Source organism: Bos indicus, chromosome 12 (assembly GCF_029378745.1).
Source record: "Bos indicus isolate NIAB-ARS_2022 breed Sahiwal x Tharparkar chromosome 12, NIAB-ARS_B.indTharparkar_mat_pri_1.0, whole genome shotgun sequence".
NCBI lineage: Eukaryota > Metazoa > Chordata > Mammalia > Artiodactyla > Bovidae > Bos > Bos indicus.
In genome coordinates, this window is record NC_091771.1 from 78,537,036 (window position 1) to 78,552,285 (window position 15,250).

At 48.0% G+C, this 15,250-nt stretch overlaps 1 protein-coding gene and 1 long non-coding RNA gene across 3 annotated transcripts in view; one reads left to right on the forward strand and one right to left on the reverse strand.

Annotated features, from left to right (window-relative positions):
• Positions 1–15,250, reverse strand: part of SLC15A1 (solute carrier family 15 member 1) — a 47,005-nt gene that overhangs the window by 21,658 nt on the left and 10,097 nt on the right. Inside the window, exons 2-7 of the mRNA XM_019971651.2 lie at positions 6,537–6,553; positions 5,747–5,828; positions 5,467–5,608; positions 4,436–4,555; positions 1,631–1,730; positions 1,322–1,412 (exon numbers count right to left, since the gene is read on the reverse strand). Of these exons, the coding sequence (XP_019827210.2) occupies positions 1,322–1,412; positions 1,631–1,730; positions 4,436–4,555; positions 5,467–5,608; positions 5,747–5,828; positions 6,537–6,553 (552 nt within the window). The remainder of the gene's footprint in view (positions 1–1,321; positions 1,413–1,630; positions 1,731–4,435; positions 4,556–5,466; positions 5,609–5,746; positions 5,829–6,536; positions 6,554–15,250) is intronic.
• Positions 7,478–9,615, forward strand: LOC139186240 (uncharacterized). Of its 2 annotated transcripts, none has more exons than XR_011569800.1 (3): positions 7,478–7,606; positions 8,644–8,828; positions 9,476–9,615. It is a non-coding gene; the product is annotated as an uncharacterized lncRNA (long non-coding RNA). The 2 variants fall into 2 exon arrangements; XR_011569799.1 differs by having other exon boundaries at positions 9,365–9,496.

Here is a 15,250-nt window from a genome sequence, read left to right on the forward strand (position 1 = left end):
GCATAAATCTCAGGCAGATCCTTATTTAAACTGATGGCAGCAGTTTTCCAGTTCCCTCACTGACTAATACGTTATATAAAATCTTTGTAAAACATTCATTTTATATTTGTATAAGAGCCAGGACTTTCCTTTGACAATTATCCTATTATACATTCTCCAATTCAAACATGCACAGCACATCCCAGAATACGGTAGAACCTGGAGGCGAAGGAGGTTAGGGGAGGTAAGGAAACGTAACGGAAGAAGAAAAGCTAGTAAACGTTCACACAGAACAAGTTAGACTGAGGTTTAAATATCATCTTCAAAGTACTGCCCCAGGCAGAAGTACATTAACCCCACGGATTATCTTCTCCCATAATTCACTATGATTCGAGGTGTGGACACCATGAACCCGCCAAAATGGACACCTATTTTGGTCTCGTTTGTCCCCAGATATTTCCTTCCACGTGGGAAATTCATAAATTCTTAGTGGAATGCCGGCAAGCACAAAGATCTGAGTGCTGTGGATAGCTGTTATCTCTTTCTCTTTCTTGGGGGCAGTTCTTTTAGAAATATCTAGTAGAAGATAAGGAAAAAGGAAAGAAGATGATAGGAAAACAAAGAATAAAGCCTAGCCTGCTAAATTCTTCCTGACTCACTGCATGTCTCTGGGGAGCAAGGTTTGAAGGCAAAAATGTCAACTCTGGCCTACCCACTTTAGTTTCCAAATAGCCTCTCTTGTCTTAGCTTTTACCATAATTTCAATATTTGGCAAAACTAATACAATATTGTAAAGTTTTAAAAATAAAATAAAATTTAAAAAAATAAAATAAAAATAATAAAAAAATTAAAATTAAAAAAAAAAAGAACTTTGCATTAACAATAATATGGAAAAATCAGGGTGGGATAGGGTGGGAGGTGGGAGGGAGGTTCGAGAAGGATGGGACATATGTATACTTATGGCTGATTCCTGTTGCTATATGACAGAAACCAACACAATATTGTAAAGTGATTACCCTCCCACTAAAAATAAATACGTTAAAAAAATAGTATAGAAAAATCGATTGCTATGCTAAGGATAGTTTAGATTCTGCAGGGGTCTCTAGGATAAGGGATTCTAATAAAATTAGAAAAGGAGATAAACCCTGAAAGAAAAGCAGTCGGCATTCTGGATTTCACTGAGTCCTCCAGCATGTATATGATAGCTGAAATGTTATGAGAGAATTGAGGGACAAACAAACCAACAAATTCTCAACCTTTCCACCAGACTTCTCTTCACAATTAAAAAAAAAAAAAAAAAAAGAATAACCAAGGTCCATTTCAGATATATATATTTTTTTACCTCTGAGCATGGGCGTGATGATGGTAGAAAGCAAACTTCCAGCATTAATGGCCAAATAAAAGATGGAAAAAAATCGGTTCCTTTGCTTTTCCTGTAATGGAAAGGATAGGGTATGGTGACTTGGCTATATAGCAAAGGGTCAGCTGTAGCTGATGATCGGACTTGACTTTGAACCTGGCTTTGGTCAGTGTCTTACTGTCACATGTACCCGAACCATCTCCAATGGAGAAAACACTTTGTGTCGCTGGGATTTGATTCCTGGGTGTTTATAATCATTGATGTGGTTTCAGTGGAGGCACGTGTGCTTACCTGGCCCTCTTCAAACTGATCTCCGCCAAATGCAGACACGCAAGGCTTTATCCCTCCAGTACCCAGAGCGATCAGGACCAGGCCAATCATGGAGAGCGCCCTGGGAAAGAGGTGGGGATTCCGAAACGTGAGGTCCTTAGAAGTAGGAGCTTCTCTTTCCCCTAATTTCCCTAAGATGACCAGGCACACAGAAGGGGATTCAACCTGTATGAGAAGATAGTTCACAGGAATGCAGTCTTGACAGTTGAATGAAACTTGAACTCAAGGGCCTTCAAATCCATACCTTTATCTAATAATTTATCATCTAGAAAATTTAAAGCAATGGTTTGGGTGTGGAACAAAGGTTTATGCATGGAATTCTTTTGTAACCTTATGATTTTTAGCAAAAGAATGTGTAAGTGAAATTTTAAGCATTGTCTCTGATACAGTCATAACAGACTCAAAACAGTCGTTAGAAGACTTTAGAAAACATGATTTAATTGCAAAGCAGAATAGCAGTTTATGTAGTAGGATCTTAACTTGTTTATAAAGTACAGAAGACTGGAAAAAAGTAGAGCAAAAGGTTTATAACTTTTTTATAATAAAGAGATCGTAATAATAAAAGGGGTTAAATATTACCTTTAAATTCTACTTTTGTGTTTTTCAAGTTACTTGTGTTTTACCTCCTGAATTGAAGAAAATAACTCATAGGATCTACCAAACCTCATTTTTAGTTTTGTTAGATTTACAATAGGTTGCTACAAATTTTGAGGTTCCCAGGTGGTGCTAGCGGTAAAGAACCCATCTGTCAATGCAGGAGACATAAGAGACATGGGTTTGATCCCTGGGTTGCGAAAATCCCCTGGAGGAGGGAATGTCAACCCACTCCAGTATTTTGCCTAGAGAATCTCAGGGACAGAAGAGCCTGGTGGGTTACAGTCCATGGGGTTGTGAAGAGTCAGACACAACTGAATTGACAGAGCCCGCACTCACTACACATTTCGGATTTTATAAACACTTATTCCATATTTTCTTGGTTGTTAATGTTAAAAATATTTTATGAAACAGATAAAGTCAAGGACGATACTTCACATAGCAAGAATTTTTTTAAAATTTAAAAAAAAAACAAAACATGTCTATCTTCCTGGATTAACATCTCTTTCAGCCTATTTGCCTCTTAAAACAACTTGTCTTTGGTGGTATTACTCTAAGCATTTTAAAGGACAACAAAAACATAGCCAATTGAATATTATATACCCTCCACTCTCAGCAGGGTTTCAGTACTAACCTCACGAAATAAAATAAGTCACTATGCTTTCTTACGTATGTACTGCCTGCCAGGCAGTGTTCCGGGGTCTCCACCTGGGTTAATACACAGGCAGGTATTATTACAAATGAGGACTCCTGGGCACAGAGGTGAAAAACCTGCTGAAGATCATACAATAAGCAAGAGGCACAGGAAAACCTTGAACCCATACAGCCTGGCACCAAAGTACGTGTTCTTAATTGATACTGTAGATTAGAAAATTGAGGCGTGGAGGAGGGAGGTTGGCCCAGGTCTTACAGCTCGTCTGTGGGGCACGGACCCTGGGAGTCTGAGCTGTGGGCTGAGTTTATACCTGCTGCCCCCCACCAACACAGTGCCCCGGGGGGACCATGCATGTCACATCCAGGGACTAGTCTGGAGGGCAATCGGATTGACCAACAAACCAGAAACACAAGATACTGCAGATACTAATTTGAATTTCAATGGTATTTTCCTAACCCATTAGATGGTTTACTATAGATCCAGGAACTGAATCGAAAGACCAGGAAGTGAAATAAATCTTTACAACTTGTCTGCTAGGCCAGACTGCTGGGAAGGGAAATTCATCTCACAGGGGAGCTGGTATCAATAGTACTTTTCATTAAGAAAGCAGAACATCAGACTGGAACAAACTGAATTACTGAAAAATGAGCAGAGATGTGGCACTAGACTGAAAACAGAAGGTACAGAGTCTTGAGGAAACCCGGGGAAACCGAGGACCTGGGTCCATATGGTCCGTGTCCCTCCAGGGAAGATAGAGATGAACACAAACACCGTGTGAGCTGACGGTGACTCACGGGAGGTGCACCCAAGATGCCAAGCCTCCAAGTGAGCAGTGACTCCAGACAACGGTTAGGACAGTTACATCCTGAAGACCCAGCTCTGAGTCAGTCAAACACCTCTCTCTACGCTGATGGGGAAGGAAAGTCTTCCTTCCACTTAGGATGAAGTTTCAAGTATGCTATGTGCCAAGCTCCTTCATTCATCTCTGACTCTTTGCAACCCCATGGACTGTAGCCCACCAGGCTCCTCTTTCCATGGGATTCTCCAGGCAAGAATACTGGAGTGGGCTGCCGTGCCCTCCTCTGGGGATCTTCCTGACCCAGGGATCAAACCCACATCTCTAATGTCTCCTGCATTTTCCGGTGGGTTCTTTACCATTAGTGCCAGCTGGGAAGCCCAACGTTTCAAGGAAAATGATTAAAAATTAGAGCAGTAAAGGGAGAAGGGATAAAATAGGAGTTCGGAATTGGCAGATACAAACTACTATATATAAAATAGATAAACAACAAAGTCCTACTATATAGGAACTGTATTTGATATCTTGTAATAAACCATAATGAAAAAATATGAAAAAGAATATGTATGTATAATGGAATCACTTTGGTGCACATCAGAAACTAACGCAACACTGTAAATCAACTATACTTCCATTTAAAAATTAAAAAAAAAAAAATCAGAGCACTGAACAAGCAGCTAGTGAGGAGGCGGGGGCAGGGCCACAGGTAACATCAACTCACACGTGCACAGAAATACTGTCCGGGGTTCCATCATGGTTGAAGTCCGTGAGGTCATTAATTGAGCTCACAGCAATGACTACCTGCCCAATGGTGTAGACGATGGACAGCGACACGATTGTCCTGTGTTAAAAGAGGTCAAGAGAATCCAAGTCAATTGCACAAGACCGTCCACTTCCGACACCAGCGCAAAAAGGCCTCTGCTTCCAATTTTCAAAAGCCCAGTCACGACTGTCCTTGTTTCTCAAGTTGGGACTATAACCGGATACCCCTTTGAAAGGCAGCCTGCTAAAGAATTTGGCCCCCAGCACGTAGGCGTTCAGCAAAGTGGGACTGGAGGAGCCTGGGGAGAAGGAAGATCTGTTTTCTCTTTGAACTATGTGAAAGACTCAATGCCTAACTATCAAAATGAGGACCTGCATCTTTGAACAGTGAGAGGGCATGATCGTGTATCTGGTAACAACACTTGGGCAGGAGTGGTCCATTGGTTAATTTTGAATGATACTGACTTATTTTGAGATGGTGAATATTTCTGCATCTGCCCACGTCATGCATTTCAGCTGGAAGAGCCTTTACTTCCTTCTGTGTTAAGTCCAGGGAAAATTCCCGAGGACCACCCCCACCCCCCACCACTGAGGGTGCTCTTGGACCTCTCTCTGCAGGACTGGCTGAGCACCCTATGCCCCACCGTCTAGCAGTTTGAGCCTCTCAGCTGCTGGGGTGTTTTCAGGGAGCTTCTTTGTTCTCCCAGCCCTTAATTCCTCATGCATCATTAACAGACCATATTCCTGCTACTATTTCAACATGAGACAGGAGGCCAAAAATCCTACCAACGCTACTCACATCCACCCTGCTGAATGCCAGGCCGCTGCTGAACTCTGGCTGTACGAAGATGAGCAGAAATGGGGCCTCTCCTCAGAGTATTTTACGTTCCCTAATTCTTTGTGCCCCGAGCCCACCATGCCAACTCTCAAGGCTTATCTTCATTACTCGTTGGCGTGCTCATTAGTAACAAGAGAGCTGCCATGACTCACTTGAACTTCCCCAGCCAGGAGTCGGCGATGAGAGCTCCGAGGATGGGCGTTAGGTAGCACAGGGCGACGAACGTGTGGTAGATGGCGGTGCCCAGGTTGTCGTTCCAGCCCAGGAAGCGTTGGAAGTACAGGATCAGGAGTGCTTTTTGCAGAGGGTAGTGGAGGAGATGGCAAGGAGGTGAGCAGTGGCAGAGGCAACTCGGGCTCCTCACTGACTGGGGGTGGGGGGGCGGGGTCGGGGGTGGTGGGAATGGGGGTGAGGGGTGTCGAGAAGAGTTACCTCTCATTCCATAGTAAGAGAATCTTTCGCAGAACTCATTGACCACAATGAAGAAGATGCTCAAGGGGTAACCAAAGCAGCTCTGCCAAAGAGAAAACAGTCTGGGCTGGAAACAAGCTCCTCCCTGGTCCAGTGTCATCAGTGAGGACGAACAGCAGAAAGCAGCTGGTGTGTATTTAGTAACTTACCGCAGACCCTCCAGAGGTGGGATCCAGGATTAAGAATTTTTTATTCCCTAACACTCTACATAGCGACAACAATGAAATGAAGGTTTTTCTTATTTTACAGTTTTATTGTTAGCCTGGAAAGGGCTATTCAGGCAGGCCTCAGAGATACAGTGGGTTTGGTTCCAGACCACTGCAGTAAAACAATAACTGTGATAAAACAAGTCACACAAAGTTTTGGGTCTTACGGTGCACACGAAAGTCATGTCTACACTATGCTGTGGTCTGTTAAGTGTGCAATAGCATTATGTCTAAAAAACAATGTTTAATTTAAAAATGCCTTATTGCTGAAAAGTGTTAACCATCATCTGACAACACAAGGTTGCCACAAACCTTTGGTTTGTACAAAAACAGTCTCTGGGAAGCATGATGACACGAGGGATGCCTGTACACAGGAGTTTCTAAAGAGAAGAAAAGGCCCCACAGGGACTCAGGATGGTTCCCTGTGGATGCCAGATGCACATTAAGTGAATGGTGTGCAGTTGTGGACAACAAGGGGCGAAACAGGTTGTAAAGCTCACAGCTTACATCACGAAGCCACATGGGGAAGGAGGAAGGACACTCACCTTCGGCACGGACATTCCTGAAAGAAAACAAACGCCACAGTTAGAGGCGAGTATGCCAAGCGCTTTTTGCTGAGTCTGAGCTCAGCCCCTCCGGCCGGCCGGGCCGCTGGGGGTGTTGTCCCCGGCGCTCGGGCCCCATCCGGTCCAGGCCTGGGCCTCGGCCTCTTTGCTGAGCGGGGCTGGGCCGGTAGCTGCGTTTTCTTTTCATCAGCTCCTCATCAGGGCAAATGCGTGGTCAGGATGGAGAATCAGAGACTCAGAGGATCTGCCGCAACCGTTTCCTCCTTGAGAGGCTTCAAAGGCTGCCTGGCGCCCGCGGGATAAGACCCCAGCTTTCGGAATGTCCTTCATGGTCTCACGAGGCCAGGGGGTTTGGGTGAGGGTGAGAAAACGGAGATAGAAAACGCAACGCGCATCCGACACGTGGTGACGATCCCATCTCCTCCGGGTTCCCCAGCCGCCTTTCATCTTATAGTAGGCTGTGGTCTGTTAAGTGTGTGTGTGTGTGTGTGTGTGTGTGTGTGTGTGAGAAACTTGCTCAGTTGTGTCCGACTCTTTGTGACCCCATGGACTGTCCATGGAATTCTCCAGGCCAGAGTACTGGAGTGGGTAGCCCTTCCCTTCTCCAGGGGATCTTCCCAGCCCAGGTCTCCCGCATGGCAGGCGGATTCTTTACCAGCTGAGCCACAAGGGAAGCCCTGTTAAGTGTGCAATTAAACATTGTTTTTTAGACAGAATGGTGTTAAGTGTGCAATAGCATTCTGTCTAAAAAGAAGGTTTAATTTAAAAATGCCTTTCTTCCTGCCCAGTCCCCCAGGCACACAGGCTCCCGGACAGCCAACCTGCGTCTCTGTCTGCACACCCACAGCCCTGAACTCGAGACAGCAAAGCCACCTCCAACCTCCCTGCATAACCAGAGGGCAATAACCGACAGTTTCCATCGCCGCCTCCCCGCTGCCGGAAGAATCACGGGGCCTCCAGCCCCTTATCCCCAGCATCTTTTCCAGCACCCAGTGCCCAGCAGGGGCTTAGCATTAGAAGAGGGACTTAGAAGAGCAGGAAGAAAATGGGTAAGGATCCAAGTGAGCTGGCACAAGCGAGGTGCCACTGACGGCCTCCTCCACCTTAGCTGAACCCCTCATCCCCCCTGCCCCTGCCCTACTGCCTCCCCTGAACGGTGACCAGAGCTCACCCGGAGTCTTGCCCAAGTCCTCGTATCTCCTGCCTGGCATGCTGTGGTCCACGGGGTCAGGGTCAGACACGACTGAGCGAGCAAATGGCAGCATCTCCTGCACTGCCCCGTCCCCGCACACCTTGGCCCCTATTTATCAGGGGCTGTCCTGTGCTATTTCACATGCCTCTGTCCCTGGGGACCCACCCCCTCTCCACCCCCTCACCCCAGCCCCACTGACCACAGCTTCGAGTTCCTTATAGTCATGATCTTCAGACTTACGGATCCGTGGCTCCACAGCTGTGTGTGTGTGTGTGTGTCTGTGTGTGTCATATCCAACTCTTCACGATCCCATGGACTGTAACCTGCCAGACTCCTCTGTCCGTAGAATTTTCCCAGCAAGAATACTAGAATGGGTTTCCATTTCCTACTCCAGGGGATCTTCCCAGTCAGGGATTGAATCCACATCTCCTGTGTCTCCTGCATTGGCAGGCGGATTCTTTACCACGGCGCCACCTGGCAAGCACATGAGCAGAGGTTCTCAAACTGGAGCCTGCCTCAGAACCAACCCTAGGGCTTGAGAGAGCAGTTTCTGGATCCCATGCCCAGAGTTGCTGTCTCTGGAGGCCTGAGGAGTAGGCTGCATTTCTAATAAGGAGGAGTAGGTCCCCCGAGCTTGCATTTCTAACAAAGTCCAAGGGCACATCAGTGAGTGCTGCTGGTCTGGGGATGGTCCCCTGCGAACCACATGCAGACTGTGAGGTCAAGTTGCCTGCCTGATTTAAGTACCTAAATTTTATCCCGGCCCTGGGCACCTCAGGACACTCCTGGGCCCTTGTCTGGGACAGGGGGTGGAGAACTGGTACAGAGGCTGAACCGCTCGCTGGCGTCTCCCCCACGGCCCCACCGCGAGCTCTTACACCTTCCCTGTTCCAGGCCCTTCCTCTCCGACTGGCCGCCTTGTATTTTCATCCTGTGCTCGTCCAGGGCCCCATCCCAGAAGACACAACTGCAACTCTGTCTGAGGAACACCCTTCTTGGCCTGGACCACGTGGTCTTCCAGGCCACCACCCCCCATCTCGTAAAGAAGGAGCCTTCCTTCCTGAAGCTGGTCCCGCTGGGTAACTATACTTCCCTTGCCTCACATTAGACACCCTCCCACTTAAGAGCCCCTGGTGGCTCAGAGGGTAAAGCGTCTGCCTGCAATTCGGGAGACCTGGGTTCAATCCCTGAGTCGGGAAGATCCCCTGGAGAAGGAAAAGGCAACCCACTCCGGTACTCTTGTCTGGAAAATCCCATGGATGGAGAAGCCTGGTGGGCTACAGTCCATGGGGTCGCAAAGAGTCGGAGACGACTGATCGACTTTACTTTCACTTAAGAGCAGTGATGCTGTCTTAGTCCTTGTTCTCAAGGTGGGAGAGATGAAAATTCTGGAAGGAGATTCTTCACCGCTGATGGACTGGTTTTCTCCCCAGTTAGACTTTCTTATAGGAAGGGGCTGTTCTCCGGGGCAACACGTGATGAGTACGGCATGAGGTCGGATGGGAATGGGATCCTAGTCTTGTTGCTGACCCCATCCCCCTGCACCCCTGGGCAAGCCCACCTCCTCCGCACGCAGCCTGCCTACCCGGTGACGGGAATCCCACCCACCTCCTAGGTTGGCGATGAGAGCCCGCGGGGGAAGCCCCGGCCCTGGGCTCGATGCGTCCTCCAGGGGAAGCTGCTACTATTACAGCATCCTCGGCCCCTCACATGGTGCTTTTCACAGACTGGAAACCAAATGTCTGCTGAGTGAATATGTATCCTGAAGAACCAGCCACTCCGGTCCTCAAGGACTGTGCTCACAACCTGGCTGCTTCACTCCAAAGTTCCATTAGCTCCTCCAGTGAACCTGGTGAACCTGGACTCTGGGAGCCTGTGAGGCTGACCTGGTGGGTTTCATCAGTGCCCCCATGTCTTCCCAATCCCCACACGGTTTGGCCCCAGGGGAGCGGTGGCGGGAGGTCAGAGGGTCAGGGCATTTTCCTCCCTGACCACTTCAGATTCAGCGGGTGAATCCTCCAGGGCCAGCCGCTCCGCCCCCGACATGGGGGAGTCCTCTCTCTCCACGTGACTCTCCTTCGAGGTTTCTGTCCTGGCTCTGTACCACTTCCTACTGGTGGCAATGGTAAGGCCACCACTCTGGGTACCCGCCCGTCACTTAGGGAGCCCTGGCCCCCACCCCCATCTAAATGTCTTTCTGAGTATGCCAACTGTTTCCTGATGGGACCCTGGGGGATAAACAAGCCATGTTTCACACCCAGACTACATGCTTCTGTGTTTCATCACCAGAGTGGGGAGAGGCCCACTCTGCTCTGAAATCAAAGGACCTCCCAGGAAGATGATTTTGCAGAGCTCCACAGGACGAGCCTGTCGGCTGTATTTGAAGCCTGCCCATTTCTTTGTTCTGTCTTCTTGGGGACCTGGTAGGGCCGTACGATGCTCTGCTTACTTAAGACTTCAGATAATGTGGCCTTACCAATGCATCCCAAAGACCAAACAAAGTCACGAGGTTCGTCCACACCAGAGGTCAGGTTGGTTCTTGCGATGGGCCTTCTAGAGAAAAGCTGGAGGGTGTGAACACCTGGATGACAGAGACAGCCTGGAGCTTTGCTCCAATCATGGCGTTCACACATTTCTCATAAATGTTGGTTTGCAGGGAAGACTTTGCCGAGTCAGGGTAGCACCTGTAAACTTTTGGCTGAGCATTATTTAGCACGGGCTTCCCCGGCAGCTCAGCTGGTAAAGAATTCGCCTGCAATGCAGGGCACCTGGGTCAGATCCCTGGGTTTGGAAGAGCCCCTGGAGAAGGGAATGGCTACCCCCTCCAGTATTCTAGCCGAGAAAATTCCATGGACTGCATAGTCCACGGGGTTGCAAAGAGTCGGACACAACTGAGTGACTTAACACTGGCAAAGGTTTTGTTTAGTTCACAAGTAAGCAGGGTCACAGAAAAGAAACGCTGAGCCTTGTTACAGCAACCATCACACCCAAACTACATCATGGAAAACGAAATTCCTACACTCACTCAGGTGAAAAGCTGAGACTGACTACCCAGTCGGCACTTAGGATACCTTTTATTTTCTGAAAGCTGTGTGTTCCAAGGAACCACTTTTATTGCTGTGGGGTAGAGGTTGCTAAGCTCTTCTTTCATAGAATTCAGATGTAATGGATGGATATAACACTGCAGTTAGCGCTTAATTAATACACCTGTGTCCTCTCAGGGCTGCTGTCTGAGGAAGCTCAAGTGCTCAAACTCAAATTTGAACTCAAATTTCAACTGTCGGCAGATTCTGTTTACTTTGGTACGGCTGTGTCTATCATTGATATTCTGACAGTAAATCTCATTGGCGTATTCGAGTGGTCCGATGTTTCTAGAATCACTTATGGGTCGCTTGGTTTTAATTACATATCAGAGTAAAACAGCTTACCCTAGGCACACAGCAATTGTGGAATCAATGCCGGCCTTGTTATCCTAAGCCTAGCAGTGCTTTTCGCTCTCTGGCTACAGACTTTGGTAAAATAAATGCACATCATAAACTTCTATGATCACTGACTTTTGGGGACAGCAGGAAAAACCAAGAAAGACACATGGTTGCTTTCTCCTCATTAATGGAACCTTGCCATGAAGGTGACTCTACCGGGTACCTAATGAAGCACGTTCCACATTTTGAACCATCTGGGGATGGAAACCCTAAATGAACTGTTTTATTACTTAGAAACTAGTAACTAAGTAACTCCTAGTTACTAGTAACTCTTTGTTAACAGGATGGGTGTAAAGGATGCTTTTCTAGGATGTGGACTTGGGAAAGGAGGGGATGAGGCATCTTTGCGGGATAGAGAACCTTGCTCCTGCAGGCAGAGGAAAGTGTTCCCTCTCATCGCTGAGAGGAAAATCAAGGGAAAAATTAAGCACTGCATGATTCATTGAGGATGACATTTCTGAAGTCGCATGGTATGGGAGGCAGAACTTTGGTCCCACAAAGATGTCCACATTCCTGATCCCCAGGGTCATATAGATGTGTTTCCTGCCACAGCAAAAGGGACCTGGCAGGAGTGATTCGGCCAAAGACCTTGAGGGCAGGCATTTATCTGGGATCATCTGAGAGCTCCAGTGTAATCAAAAGGGTTTTTAAAGGAGTCAAAGGAGGAGATATGAAGACAGAAGCAGAGGTCGGGATGACGGCCAACTGCTGGAAGGCCACCACAAGCCAAGGAAAGTGGTGACCTCTAGAAGCTGAAAGGACAAGGAGACAGAGAAGAGGCCTGCCCATACCTTGATTTTACCCCATGTCAGACTTCTGACCTCCCAACTTAGTGGCTTAAAAGAACACAAATTTATTGTCTTAGAGCTCTTGACCTCCCGAGCTCTAAGACAATAAATTTGTGTTGTTTAAGCCACTAAGTTTGTGACGATTTGTTACAGCAGCCATAAGAAACTCATACACATGTGTTTGTCTCAAGCTCTGTAGATGTAGGTCTCATCACTGTTTACATGGGCTTCCCTGGTGGCTCAGATGGTAAAATATCTGCCTGCCTGCAATGCAGGAGACCTGGGTTGGGAAGATCTCCTGGAGAAGGGAATGGCTACCCACTCCAGTCTTCTTGCCTGGAGAATCCCATGGACAGAGGAGCCTGGTGACTTGCAGAGAATCAGACACAACTGAGTGACTAACACTTTCACTTTGGGGGCTTCCCTGGTGGCTCAGATGGTAAAGAATCTGCCTGCAATGCAGGAGACCCGGCTTTCATCACTATTTACATAGATCTAAAGACTCAAACTTCCTACCAAGTTTTATTTGTTGGTGAAATTTCCTTTTTATCATTTTTTTTTCCCCCTTAAGCAACATTTTCTATCTGAGGCTTAGGAGTCTGTACGTGGCACCTGCCTTCTTTTTGGAATTTGGCAGAATCTGTAATTAATTGCTCAGCTAGATTCTGCAGGTTCAATTCAGTTGCTCAGTCATGTCCGACTCTTTGCAATCCCATGGACTGCAGCATGCCAGGCCTCCCTGTCCATCACCAACTCCTGGAGTTTACTCAAACTCATGTCCATTGAGTCAGTGATGCCATCCAACCATCTCATTCTCTGTCATCCCCTTCTCCTGCCTTCAATCTTTCCCAGCATCAAGGTCTTTTCAAATGAGTCAGTTCTTCACATTAGGTGGCCAAAGTATTGGAGTTTCAGCTTTAGCATCAGTCCTTCCAATGAATATTCAGGACTGATTTTCTTTAGGATGGACTGGTTGGATCTCCTTGCTGTCCAAGGGACTCTCAAGAGTCTTCTCCAACACCACAGTTCAAAAGCATCAATTCAAGGTTGTATATTGTCACCCTGCTTCTGCAGGTTACTGACTCTTCATTACCTGTCTCTAAAGTGGGGTTGCTGCCTTACAGGACTGCTGTTAGCAATGAGGGTGTCTGAAATTGGCTCTGTAAACCAAGAGTAAAATGAGTTTCCTTGATGATGGCTCTTGTAGGCTGTGTATGCTGCTGCTGCTGCTAAGTCGCTTCAGTTGTGTCCGACTCTGTGCGACCCCATAGACGGCAGCCCACCAGGCTCCCCCGTCCCTGGGATTCTCCAGGCAAGAACACTGGAGTGGGTTGCCATTTCCTTCTCCAATGCATGAAAGTGAAAAGTGAAAGTGAAGTAGCTTAGTCGTGTCCGACTCTTAGCGACCCCATGGATTGCAGCCTACCAGGCTCCTTTGCCCATGGGATTTTCCAGGCAAGAGTACGGGAGTGGGGTGCCATTGCCTTATGCCTCCCCAAATCAGTCACATAAGACCCCAGCGAACACAATGGTCCTGCTAGAGCACACTTAGCCTCACTCCTGGCAGAGGCAGCTTTGGAGCTGAGGTGACAACTCCTCTTACAACGTTGGCTCTGCAGCCAGTTGGTGGAAGGACATGGAGCTTTGAAATCAGCTTGGAGATGTTCCTCCCAGCCATGAGGATCTGGTCAAAGCACTCAACCACTGGATTCTCCATTCCTTCATCTAGAAGTGCTAACACTTTCTTTGCCAGTTGGTTGATAAGATTGAACCTACATTAATGAAGTTTGATATTAATTGCATCCCAGGAAAACATCTGGGTAGTGTGGGTGGGTGGATGTTTGGCACAGACTGACTTGAAAATATGGATAAGAGTTTGCCATGGGAGTCCTGGCAGGGGACAGAGGTGGCCCTTGAAGAAAGAGGCCGTCCCCTCCAGGGGTGCTCTCATTGATCAAATCAGAAGGTCCTTATGATGTCACTGGGGGGAATTAGGTCGTGGGATGAGGAAGTTGTGGACAGAGGAAAGTCAGACTTCTCAAATATAAGCCACTGGCAAGCATGGACTTTCAATCAAGCTGCTCTCAAACGGGTAGCAGAATAGTACGTGACCACGTGAGTGGCTGCAGGGGTTAAAGGAACATTTAAAAGCTCTCCAGTGCAGCAGTTCTCCAAGGGTGGGCCCTAGACCACCACCACCACCAGCAGCTCCTGGAAATTCAATGGAAATGCAACTTCTTGGGTACATTGCAGACACGTGGAATCAGAAACTCCGAGGGTGGAGCTGGCTGCCTTCACAGTAGCAAGCCCTCTCGGGATACAGTTTGGAGGCCACTCACTCATTGCCCAGCATCGCAGGAGGGGACTGGTGCACCATCAGGCACCAGGCAGTGCTCCCATCCGGGTGATCAGCTCCTATGATGTGAATCTGGCCTTGGCTCTTCATTCCCTGTTTCTAAGCTTCGTCCTCTATTTACCAGGACGACGGTGCCAAGCAGATGCTTTGCCTCGCCTTCCCCATCTCCTGTCCACCCCACTGACCTGAGTGTCCAGGGTGGAGGCTCTCAGGACATCCGTCTAACCTCTCAGGCTCTGCCTCCTGCATGGCCCGGCCTCTGCTGGGGACCTGACTTCCATCGCCCTTCACCCCAGCAGTAGAGCCAGGCCTCCTACCTCTCCCCTCTCCTGGCTCCTGCATGGCTCCCCGCAGCATTAGGGCAGTGAGCGCCTCCCCTTCCCACCCTTCTCTCCTCCCTTAGATCCTTTTAGTCTCTTTACAACCACCCCGGACACAGCGAGCTGTTCTGACTTCTGAAAAGAGTTTCAGAGCCTCACGTATCATGTGATTGCCCCCTCCTTTTTTTTTTTTTTTTTTTTTTGAGAAAATACAGCATCGGTGACTTAAAAAAGAGCCTGGCAAGAGATACATCAGGTGTAATTGCAGCTGGCGACGACAGAGGATGAGATGGTTGGATGGCATCACTAACTCGATGGACATGAGTTTGAGTAGACTCCGGGAGTTGGTGATGGACAGAGAGACCTGGTGTGCTGCAGCCCATGGGGTCGCAAAGAGTTGGACACGACTGAGAGACTGAACTGAACTGAGGCTTGGTGGCGGAAGCACAGGGGAAGAGGCACGCTGGCTTTAATTTTTTTCCCCCCAAATCTATCAACTTTGATCAAGAAGCCAAAGGCTTTTCCCTTCCTTCAGTGGGCTTCTGCCCCCAGAGT